At 41.5% G+C, this 12,188-nt stretch overlaps 1 protein-coding gene across 6 annotated transcripts in view; it reads left to right on the top strand.

The window, feature by feature from the left end:
• The window catches only part of NCKAP1 (NCK associated protein 1), a 62,887-nt gene that overhangs the window by 12,605 nt on the left and 38,094 nt on the right, over positions 1–12,188 (top strand). For 3 of the 6 annotated variants that reach the window (XM_052676192.1, XM_052676188.1, XM_052676189.1), the window contains 2 exons: positions 8,066–8,083; positions 9,214–9,324. In XM_052676192.1, the coding sequence (XP_052532152.1) occupies positions 8,066–8,083; positions 9,214–9,324 (129 nt within the window). The remainder of the gene's footprint in view (positions 1–8,065; positions 8,084–9,213; positions 9,325–12,188) is intronic. The other 3 variants (XM_052676194.1, XM_052676190.1, XM_052676191.1) reach the window with 1 other exon arrangement.

Below are 12,188 nucleotides of genomic sequence, written 5' to 3' on the forward strand. Positions count from 1 at the left end.
AGATTCAGTGTTGAAATAGCAGAATCATAGACTTTGAGCAAATCAAGAGAGTGTGGTTTTGATGGATATCAGAGCAATGCTACTTAGAGCTAAGCTGTTTGGGATGAGAGGGTTTTGAACTATTTGGAGTACGCTCCTCAAAAACGGTGAGTGTTACTTGGTGCTAATGGCTTTGCAAGCAGTGTCCTTCTGTTATTTACAGTACAGGTTTTAAGCTTGTATGCAAAACTTATTTCTTAAAATGTCTTTAGTGCAGCCTTCTTTTGGCTGTCAGACCTCCCGTGATCGCGTGGTACCTGGAAATGAGAACCTAGAGCAGACTCTTAGATTAGATACCAGCTGCGTAACCAAGCTGAAGGCTTAGGTCAAGGGCAGAATAAATCCTCGTCAAGGCTTTAGTGGGCTTTGTCTTTGCCATTCTAAACCAAGATCTCAAGTTTGGTCCCAGTCCCAGCACCGTACAGCATAATAATAAGTCAGATATGAGATTACTTAGGTGATTGATTGTTTGTTGGTGAGTAGTTTAAAGATGTAATTTGGGAATGGTGTATTTGTACCTATCTTAAAGGTGTTGCTTGTTAGCCATTTTAAAGGCCATGAATACTTTTTTCCTGGTTATCTCCTGCAGCAGTTAAATGACATACTATTTATGAAAGAGCAACCGTGCTGTGAGGGTAAAGAAGGACGGCACCAGTTCTCCTGTGGTAAAATGATGAGAAGTTGGCTGGGTTGGCTAAGGCTGCATAGAGGCAGACCCTCGCGTCTCCGGCCTTTCACTCTGGTCGTGAGACTAGGGTGAAGGAAAAGATCCCAGGAGCTCCAGAATTGGACTGGAGAGGAATTGACGAAGTCTAAACATTGATGAGAAAGTTGTAAGCCAGTCAGTGAAGTCTGCTCTTCTGCTCAGGCACTGCCGTGGCTTTTTTGGAACAGTGCAAGAGCCTTAAAAGCGACTGGCAAGCATGGAGAAATTCCCGAACTACGGAGCTCTGAAACTTGGAAGGGTGTAGAATTAGATCACCCTTTGGACCCTGAGCTCTAAGAGGGCTGCAGAGCATTGAGCTGAGGGGAGAAGCTCACTGCTGATCTTGTTCTGAGTTGTAAGTTTGATATTGGAAGGAGCAGATAACATCTTCAAGTCATCAGGAAGTGACTTAGGGTGGGGCAGGGCTGTTTTTAGTGCTTGATTGATATTAACAGTTCTTTAAAGGTTAGGACAACAGTATTTGTTGGTGCATTTGTGTTTGTAGCCTTAGAGGAATGGTCCAAAATACTGTCCAGCTGGTAGTCAGGAGAAAACAGCAAACAAACTTAGGATCCATGCTGCCAAGGCAGAAAAGCTACTTGCTTTTCCCTGGAGGCAAATACAAACTGATGGTATCCTGTGACTTTTTTTTTTCTTTTTTTTTTTTTTTTCCAGATTGAATATTCCAAAAAGATCCCAAAAAGCAATTCATGTTGTCAAGAGACATTAAGCTTTTAAATACAGTACTGAAATATCCCATGATACCTTCTCAAATATACAGAAGGAAATCTAGATGGGCTTATGCTTGCGTCTCAATGGTAGGCACCTAAAATTATTTTGCACTGTCTCTTAGTTTAGAGGCATCCATACTAGTTGCTTTCCCCTGCCTCCCAGTTGCTCTTTCTTTGCCCTGCTGTGTGCTGAAAAAAGCAAGTTCTGTTTTTGTTGCGGGCGATTTCTGAGATCTGTATCAAAGGAGATGTAGCTGGAGAATCTAAACAATCCATGCTATAGAATCGAAATGGAGAGGATGTTCCCATTGCCCCGTATTTTTTTATCATTGGTACTTTATAAATTACAATCAAGGAAAGTGTTGTGGCAGTGAAACTTCTTTCCATTTTGTTTTTTGTTTCATCTGCCCTATATTTGAGTAATAGACCCGAGTGCTGATTTAAATAGGCATTACAAACACAAGAAGATAATATGGAGTTATGTATACAGGTAGTATCAAGCCAAGCATGTTTCTTTCATCAGTGAGATGACAGGTCACTCTCATCAGGACAATTTGGTAGGTATTTTGCACGTTGACCTTAGCAAGGCTGCTGATGTTACCTCATCTGATTGTTCACACAAACAATCTCAGGAAATAAGGTCTGTATGAAATTGTAATTATGAAAGCAGATGGGTAACCATGTTAGGGAAAGGTTATGAAAATGTCCTTGTTGGAGTGTAGCCCTACAGCATCTCCCTGGGCTGTGTCCTAGCTCTGCTCCAGCCAGGCTCTGCATTAACAGCTGTAGTGGCAGTGCTAAGTCACAGCCTGAAGCAGTGATTGAGCACCTGGTGGGAAGGCAGGGCCCACCCAGCAGAGCTCAGGTGCATGCAATGAATCTCATTGACCAGAAGGGTTGGAACCCGGATCGGTCCCTTCCCTGATCTCATTTCAGGGTTGGCAGTGGAGGCGAGGGGATCTTTTGCTGGAGGCCCCTGTCTGCCTGCAGCCTTCTTAAGGTAAGCAGCTCTTTTCTTTCATTTTTGTAAGTGTGGCTGCTGCATTTGGGCTCGTTCTCATTTCCTGTAGCCAACAACTATGCCACCCTGGTGTTATCGTGGTACTTTCCATCCCATTATGGCATTATAACAGCCTAGGTGATGAATACAGCATGCTTATTAAATTTTTGGGTAGCAAACAGGGAAGAGCTGCAGAAATAACGAAGAACGTAGTTAGAGTTCAGTTGGAGCCTAAGAGGTTGTAGGTATGCCCAAACAAATTTTGTAGGTAGCTGAGCAAGCACAACTGTAAGTCAGTTTATGCTTACTGAAACGTGAAATAGAAGGTAAAGAGTAATGAGGGGGCTGGTCTGCAGAAAATAGTTGGGAGAAGCAGAGGAAAACTTGGGCCAACTAGGTTTAACTGCTAGAAAAAAAGACAGATTTGATAAAGGTGTGAGTAGGTACATGGCATGCATTGAGACTCACCTGAAAAATAGCAGTTTCAACACACTCTCGAAGAAGGATGTGGACAAAATGGAGGCAGTCTGAAGAACAGTGCGGGTGGCCTGGAACGAAGAGAAATTGATCCACTAAGCGATGAATCCTTTTAAAAGTAGGTTGTTATGTTTGATGCGAGTTTTCCAATATTGCAGACTACTGCAGGGCAAAGAGGAATACCTTGTCCAAGTCAGCATGGCCACAGAGAATGTGAAGTGGTGAATTAGATTGTAGCAAGAAAAATACGGCTAAGGTCTTAGACCATTCTAGTGATAAAGATGACTGAATAGTGGAACAAGTCATCTCAGGATGCTTTTGAGTTGGCTCTATTGAAGGACTGATTTGATAGATACCCCCTTGAAAGCAAGAGAAATGCAGTTGATCCTACTTTGGACAGGGAAAATAGGGTAGGCAAGTTCTCAAGGCCTATTTCTAGCTTTGTTTCTTCAGATTTCACATGAGATTACACTCGATATGTTGGATCTTTGAGTTTAAATTCAGTGGATGCTCTGTGGTTCAATGCACGGTTATGAGCAAATAAATCTGGACTAGGAAGGTTAAATTTTAGCCATCAAAATACTAAGCTATAATTTGTCCTTGTGTGGTTGGCTGATGCTTGCGTATCTTTTCATAGCTGTTAAAAGGGTTCATTCACAAAGACCGTCTGGGACAAGCTAGTTTATTATTGAACTCGAGCTACCTCAAAACCTGAAGTGCAGCACAGCGGCCATGGTAGGTCGACAGAAGTAGTAATGGAATGTGAACTGCTTCCTAATGCACTCAGCTTTCAAAGCAGTTACTCTTTGATTATCCACCTCTCTGTTCTCTGTAGTTGTATTTTTTTTCAAAGTCAGAAATTGTCAGTTGGTAATGTCATTACTTTTAAATGCATGATGTAAATGAGAAATACATAGTGCGCTCGATGCTACAGAAACGTGGAGTTAATAATGAGCTTGTCTCCTTGAGTATTTCTTTGCCATTTATTATTTAGTATAATTCTGGAGGATGTGCAACCACAAACCAAGTGTTTAAATTCAGATCTATTTTAGGGAGAAGTCTTTAATGTCAGCGTCAGGGAAGAAGAATGGTTTTTACTGCACGTGCCTTTCCCGTGTGTCAAGAGAATGTGCTGTAGTGATCTGTAGATACAGGAGTTTTTTCCTCTTTTTTAATACTAGACATCTTAGCATATTTCTTTTTATTAATGTATGTTACTGGCTAAGGAAATGACTTTTAAAAAATACCTATTGTAGTTGAAATTGCACCTATTTGCTTGTTAAATGTTTTTAATGCAGATTCATTCACAAATGAAACTTGAAAGCAAGGTGATTCATTGATTGTTTCAGTATATATTGTCACCAGTGAAGCTGCTCAGCAGTATTTTATCTCAGGTCTGTAGTAGCAGTGAAATCCTAAGTATAAAACCACATTAAGCTACTGCAGTATATGACTTATGTTATCATAGTCTACTGATGTTGACAGTTTGAAGGATGAAAATAGAAGAATACTGATTCAAGCGATAGCTCTCTTCTGGCTCTCTTTCTTTTTTCATTGGGCAATAGCCCCTGTTCATCATTTGGAGTAGATGGGGCTTAGCGCCAACAAGAAAGGTATGAAAGCTGTTTCCGTATTCCAGTAACTTAGAGCTATATCACGTAACTGAAGTAACATTTGCCAGTGCTCCTGAGGATCCTGCAGGTCTGTGCAAAAGGCTGGAGTGAAGTGTAGCTGTTACAAATGGAAGATTGTGCCCCGCACACTGTGCCATGCTGCTGGCTTTTGACAGTGATTGTGCCTGCACGTGAGCTATCGTGTCACATCACCTGGAGTCTGCTCTGCTTAATGAATGATGACTGGGATGAGAAGATTGGGTGCACCCTCAGTATGTTTGCAGCTGGCACCAAGTTGGGAGGGAGTGTTGATCTGCCTTAAAGAGCCATCTGGACAGGCTGGGTGGCTGGGATGAGACCAAGTGCTGGATCCTGCACTTTGGCCGCAACAACCCAGGCAATGCTTCAGGCTTGGGGCGGAATGGCTGGTGGACTGTGTGCAGGAAATGGACCTGGAGTTGTTGGTTGATGCTCAGTGAAATGTGAGCCAGCAGTGTGCCCAGGGGACCAAGATTGCCAATGGTCTCCTGGCTTTTATCAGTAATAGCCCTGCTAGCAGGAGCAGGGGGGGTGATCATCCCTTTGTATTCAGCTCTAGTGAGGCTGCACCTTGAGTACTGTGCTCAGGTTTGGGTCCCTCGCTACAAAAAAGCCGCTGAGGCCCCGGAGCGTGTCCAGAGAAGGGCATTGAAGCTGTGATGATCTGGAGCACAAGTCTTCTGAGGAGTGGCTGAGGGAGCTGGGATTGTTTAGTTTGCAGAAGAGGAGGCTCACGGGGGACCTTATCGCTGCCTACCACTACCTGAAAGGAGGCTGTGGTGAGGTGAGGCTTACCCTCTTCTCCTGTGTAACTAAAGATAGGTCCAGGGGTCATGGTCCCGCATTGTGCCAGGGGAGGTTCTGGTTGGGTATGAGCAAACATTTCTTCCTTGGAAGAGCAGTAATGCACTGGAATGGTCTGCTGGTGGTTGAGTCAGTGACGTTGGAGGTGTTACAGAAACATTTAGATGTTGTATGAAGGGACGTGATTTAGTGGGAAATATTGATGGTAGGTGGATGGTTGGACTGGATCTCAGGTCTTTTCCACTCTTAATGGTTCTGTAATTCTATATGTACGGTAGTGCTGTCCATAAATCTTTTTTGCCCTTGTCCAATATCTGATGTCCTCAGCTTGGCAGTACAGAGTTAGGCTTTGTTTTTTTGCAGTGATAACTCCAGCTGTACTGTGGCAAAAGGTTTTTTTGGTGCACCTCTTAGCATTGGTGTTCTGTGGTACAGGGGCAATTATACTCGTGGTCCTTGGTGTTCTCTAGAGACTGCTTAACCTTCAGTGTAGATATTAAGCGTGCAGTTGCTCGGTGCTTTCTTGTAGGCTGCTGCTTATGCAGTGTAGTCTAAAAGTGAAGCCACGTAGTATTCATTGTTTCCAAAGTGACACTTGTGTGGAGGAATGCTGTAAGCTTCAAGTGAAGAGGAGTCTGAATTTTGTTTATTAATGTAGTTTCCAGAGGGAGGAAAATGCTGCTTTAGTTCAGAATACGTGGCATTGTAAATCACTTGAACAGTTCATGTAACTTCATCTATCTAGTCTGTTTTGATGACCTGTGCGTATGATGGCGAAGAAATGTTCTGATTAATGACTGTGAGCTATAGAAATTGGCTTGTTCTTGCTAGGGTTGAATGCACAGAATCGGATCAAGAAAAATTGCTTCCTTGGTTAGGAGCTTGTTGTAGGAGGGTTCTAAAGTACTATGGAAAGAAATGAAGCCTAGTTGGATAGAAATCCAGCATCTGCGTCCTCCCTAGTGTTGTCTTTTAAATAGCGATGTAGACTGGTCTCACTGGTAGTTCTGCATCAGCTTTTTCATCACAACTGTTTGACAGCTGTTTGGTAATGTTCAAAAGAACTGGGAGGCGTCTGCTGGGAGATTCTTGTGGTATAGTATGTTGAGCTTGAAGGGGCTGGAATCCCGTAGCTTCAGAGAGCTGTATTCCACAAATGCTGTGCTAGCAAGTCCATATGAATTCTGGAGTTCTCGATGCTCAGATATATAGCCTTGAAATGTAGGTTTGTGTAGTTTCTTAGAGGGTGGGATTTAGGGTTATATAAGTAATGGTTTAAAGCTCTTAGCATGCTAAAGTTTTCTTCCTGCTCTTTGGATTAATCTTACATCATTTATTAGGAGGCAGAATTACAGGTGCTGTACGTGTAATGTTAGCAAATAAGCAGTGAGAAGGAACAAAGCTGTGTCTTGCGCTCTTGGATGTCTGCAGGGATTTGCCTCTTAGGCTGCAAATAACGTTTGTCATTGCTGGGAACCAAGTTGCTGAAACCCAGTGAGGATGTTTGTGTTTGTGTTTTCCGAGGGCTGTTTCCATGTGAAGAAGCTGCATGCAAGGGCCTGGTTGGAACGTAACTTCTAGGAAAGTAAACCTTCATTTTATGGGAGAAAGGCCATCCGGTGCTAGGAGGCAGTGAGAAATAGCATACGTGGAAGTACTTCCTGAAGTCAGGCCGAGAAACTTAGGGAAGGTAGTGGCAGGATTAAGAATTTTTACCTGTATGAGTGCAAGTGCATTGAAATATAATGGATACGCATGTGTGTTGGCTGTTGAGATCATTCCTTAGTTTGTAATCCTTTTGCTAGAGAAAGCTACATGTGTGGCAAGGATACCAACTTCCATTAAGCTGATACAGATTTTTAGGAGATTTGTGGCTTCTGGTTCATTAAGACTTCATAAAGCTGAAGCGTGAGTTGTTCAATTTTTGACACTTGTAATTTTTACTTTAGAAATAGAGTGAAGACTTTGAAGTGTGTGTGGAACAGACCTTTTGTGGCTCGTGTTGTTTGCTGCTGTGAGAATACCGAAGCAACCATTTTCATACCTCATCAGTGACGTGGGCGCTGCTGAGCTGGTGCTGGTTATCGATTCCTCTTGGGATGTTATGGATGTAACCTTTTGATGAAGTTTAGTATGTGTTGTGGAAAAATTAGCAAATGTCAGAGTGTAGATGTCGGAGTAGTTCGTTAACATGCATTTTGATGGTCGTGTGCTGCAGGCAGGAGTTGTAGAAACTTACAATAATGACTTTTGTTTTGTTTTTTTTTTCTTGGCTACCGTTTCTTTTTCAGGTATGTAAAACTTCACTGAGTTTCTCTCCTGTTTTTCCCTTGTAGATGCATGTGATGTTGAACTCGTTTTTTTTTCCTTCCTTCCCGAACTTACGTTTGAAATTACTATTAGAAGTTACGTGTTTCAGCTTGTACTTGAACTGTGCGCAATAGTAAAATTCTATTAAGTACATGTAAACTTGTTTGTGAGTATCAGAATAATCGCTATCCGCTAGAAAGTGTGCTGTCTGTAGTAACAGATGGTCGTAATGTTCTCTTGGATGTAGGTAATAGTGTCTTAGCTCACTTAAATGTAACGTATTGCAGAACTTGAGTCAATTGTTTATGTGTAATTTTTCTCTCTTTCTATTGCAATGCTTTCCCAGCAAGGACAAGTTTGGAAGGTTTGCAAAGCTTTTCACCTTCCCTTTGCCCGCTTGCCCGCTTTCAGAACCGGTCTCATACTCCATGACTTCTGTCTTCTACGGTCTGCAACTCAGCCATAGAATTGGATGTGGAAGAGTTTAAACGAGCTGTCATTCAAGTTCACTATGTTGCGTAGAAATGCGTAGCATGTAATTCAGTTTTGCATGTGACACGAAAATCCCTCTGAGGAGTGTAAAGCTAAATACATAATTGAGAGAAAATGCAATTTGAGCACAAATTGTTGCCTTAATAATGCTTGCTGCCTTTAGTTTGTCTCTCCCAGCTAAACCGTGTAGCATGGCTCGTTAGAGTAGTTGGGAACAAGTAGCGGGTCCAACAGCATGCTCTGCAGCTGGCTAAAGTAGCTGAGTCGCTCCTCCAACCTGGGCTTCTGAGATGTCTGTGTAGGCTATTCAAGAGGCTTCCACTGAGCTGTGGCTTCTGTTCAAATGGAAATTTAATCAAGTTTCTTCATTGCTGCTTTTAAAGCACAGCTTATGCTACTGCAGGAGTAAAGGAAAATGAGCAAAACGTGAGTTGCTAATTTAAAGAAATAGGGTGTTTTAGGCAAGTATTGGTGTTTTGATTGTGGGGTGGAAAACTCTCTTGCAGTTCACAATTAAAAGATAACTTAATTGCCGATTGGTGGTGGGGCTTCTTTAGTTTTGTTTCACCAAGGGTAGTCCTCCATAGATGATGACACGATTGAATTTTCTAACAGTTTATTAACTCCACATGAATACAATACTACCTCAAACCAGGAATAGCAGTAAAAAGAAAACCTTTTTTTTCCCTTCTTTTAGGATTGAGTTGTTTTTCCCTCACTGCTGTTCTGCACTAACTGCTTTGATACTTCCATGCATCTTTTTCAGTAGAAGAGCATCTTTGTACTGTTTCTCATTGCATACTTCAGCTGTGACAGTCCCTGCACTTTGCCTCTCATTATCACCTGCTCACTTAAAAAATAAAAGTAAAAAAAAAAAAATAAAAAAATCAAGAAACCAAAACAAAAAGATCTTTCTAGTTTGTCTTCAGATTTGCAACTATCGCTTAATTTGACAAAATTGATTATTTTTTTTACTACATTTTGTATTGTATTTTTTTATAGGCATGTGGTGACCCCAAAGCCAAGCCATCCTATCTTATTGACAAAAACCTGGAATCCGCCGTCAAATTCATAGTCAGGAAGTTTCCAGCAGTAGAAACACGCAACAACAATGTAAGTAGAAATGACTGTCTGTGTACTGTTTCCTTCAACGCCCTTTGGTACTGCTGCTCTGTTCTGAGAGGTTCTGTGAATTATGCCAGTGAAGCACCTGGTGCTGACCTACTTGAAATAGGGTCGTTGATGCAATTGTCTGACAAGATCCTACAGCAAGAGCTAACTCCCTAGTTAGAATGTTACACCTTGTTACTGTAGCTTACGTTTCAGCTTTCTTTTTGCTTATTCTTTGTTCAGATTCCGAGAGCTGTTAGTGGGAGATAGTTCTAGACACAAAAATCTACATTTGCATGCTGCCTTCCTTTGATAGCAGAAATCATTGGGGAGTGGAAAACGAAAGCTGTGCAACTTCTAACTTCTTGTGATGAGGCCTGACAAGCAGATCATTATAAGCCAGCTGACTGAGAAATGGGAAAATGTGTTTGTACCTCATGGGTGCTCCTGCCTGCGGTAGCAGTCTCCATGGAAATAAGGCACGTGTATGTAGGAGAAGCCTTGCACAGGACAGAAGACAGATTCTGAAGAAATGTAATTATTTTCTTTTCAGATGCATTGAGATCAGTTGTGATTGCTGAGTATGATGACATTGTAGCCTTTAATTAGATTGCAGGTGTTTTTTTGGCAGGTGATGCACATGAAGTTTCTCTGTTTCAGTTTGGAAGTCAAGGGAAAGATTTTTGTTTTCTTTTTATCTGCTTATATTTCTTTCAAAAGGTGGAATGCAGAGGTAGGTGATGGGGTTTGCATGTTCCCTGCATGCAGTAAATTGCATGTGTGCTTGAGAGGGTTAGCCTTGCTTTAAGCATTCTGATTTTTGCAGAATGGTAGTGATAGCAGCAGCAGGGGTAGTGAGTTGGTTTTTAAACCTCCTGAATTCCCATGTAATGTTCTCAGTAATGCCAACAACAACTTAAAAAGCAAATAAAACCACCAGAAGCTCTCATTTATGGTAGGAACTATTTCAGTTGCAATGGGAGCAGTGTGCTTTCTCACTTCTGAGCTTACACGTTTTGTACTGTTTGATATTGCTTGTTTTTGCAGTGAATATGATTATGCTAGTTGCAAATAGTGCAAATTCTTTATCAAATTAACATTAACAATTAATTTTTGTTCCTAATCTCTTGGTAAACACTTCAGTGTTCTTTTCAACTTCTGTGGCAACTACGCTATTGAAAAAAGGCTCTTCTGTACAGAAGAACTCATTCAGCATGGTTAAGTGTATGTTTCCAGTGTTTTCCAGTTCTCGGCTATGAATTTAGAGCTTAACTAATGATGGCTGTGTATGAATTTTGTACTGTGAAGTTTATGAGATACCTTGACAATCCAATTTTCTGAAATAGGATGCACTCAGATGTTTCGTTGTTGCTTTTTGTTTGTTTGCCACGAGGTAGACAGGGCTGTACTGAAGGAAAGCAGTGATAGTAGGGCAGGTTATGAAAAGCCTGCATTACATAGGAGCACAGTTTAAGCTACGGATTTTGACTTCCAGCAGTAGGCATCCGTGGTCACAGGAAACAGCAGTTTGTTTCTTTTACAAGATTTCTCTTATAGCGTTATATCTTTCAAAATAAACCTTTATAATCAGTACCTTGTGGGACATAAGTCATGTATACTGCAGGGAGAGTATACTGCATGATTATCAAGCCCGAGTCAGGAAGACTCTGTTCGCCTACTTGTTGTCTTTCTCCCATTGGCCAGCAGTGCTCACCGTAAGTTAAAAGTGAGTTCCTCCATCAGGGAAACATGATGAGAGATGAGGAAGGGCAAGGAGCTAACTGGCACAAGGAAACAGCAGTTAATGAAACGTTAGAGGATAATTACAGGGGAAGTGCGTGAGACATCATAACCTGTGTCTTTGCAATGAAAATTGGAGCACAGCCTTTTAAGACCTTTCTTAGATTTTTCAGCTGCAGTAATTCCATTTCTTAGCATTGTGCATCTACACAGTATTACCTGTTGATGTGTCGGTAGGTGATGTTGCCAAGCAAACAAGTTTGCATTCAGTTAGAGAATCGTTAGTGCTTGTATTTTTTATTTTTTATTTTTATTTTTATTCTTAGCTGTTATGTGGGTTTCTCACATACCATCACTTGCGATGCTGTGTGTGTCAAAGGTGGACAACCCATTTTATTGAAGAATATGAGTGGTCTCTGCATTAGCTGAATGGGTGCCTTATCTTAATGTGTGTTTTAAGTCTGTTGAAACAAGTGTTTCTGTGACATTTACTACAGAGAGCTTTAGATTTTCATTGACTAAAGCCTTGACTACTGATTGTGATCCTTCTCTGACATGCTGTCAAGCTGGATTCATGTCCAACAGCTGCTAAGTTGAAGTACTGCAGCAAGAGTGAAAGATTATGAGCAGTTTAAAAAAAAAAAAGTACCTGATGAATCTCTGCTGCCTAGGCAGAAAAACTGCATGGGGTAGCCTGTCTTCAAAAAGATGGATTATAGAGAACTCAGGACCTCGTCAGTTCATAACTCACTCTGCTTTTCTCAGAGGGCATTCCCAGTAACCTTACATTTGCCCTTTCTTCTCCAGTCACCATCTAGCACTGTATAACATTGAAAATGAGTAGCGTGAAGACTGAGCTCTTAAAACTGCCTGTTAATGATGTTGGCTAGCCAGGTAGCTCTGCTTAATAGCATGTGAACAGACATCTGATGCAGCAGGACCTAAAAATTACACTTTCTTAGCCAATGCTAACATTTAATGACATTGTAAAGACAGAATAAAATACTTCACGCTGGGGAGCTGGAAATGGAGGGAGAGAAGATGTACATTTTCTGGACGTTGTGGGTAGGATGTGCAAATCTACTGCCTGCATAGGTAAAATTCTGGTTTATGTAATAGAGCTAGCT

This window comes from Tympanuchus pallidicinctus, unplaced genomic scaffold (assembly GCF_026119805.1).
Source record: "Tympanuchus pallidicinctus isolate F22 unplaced genomic scaffold, pur_lepc_1.0 scaffold15, whole genome shotgun sequence".
Classification (NCBI taxonomy): domain Eukaryota; kingdom Metazoa; phylum Chordata; class Aves; order Galliformes; family Phasianidae; genus Tympanuchus; species Tympanuchus pallidicinctus.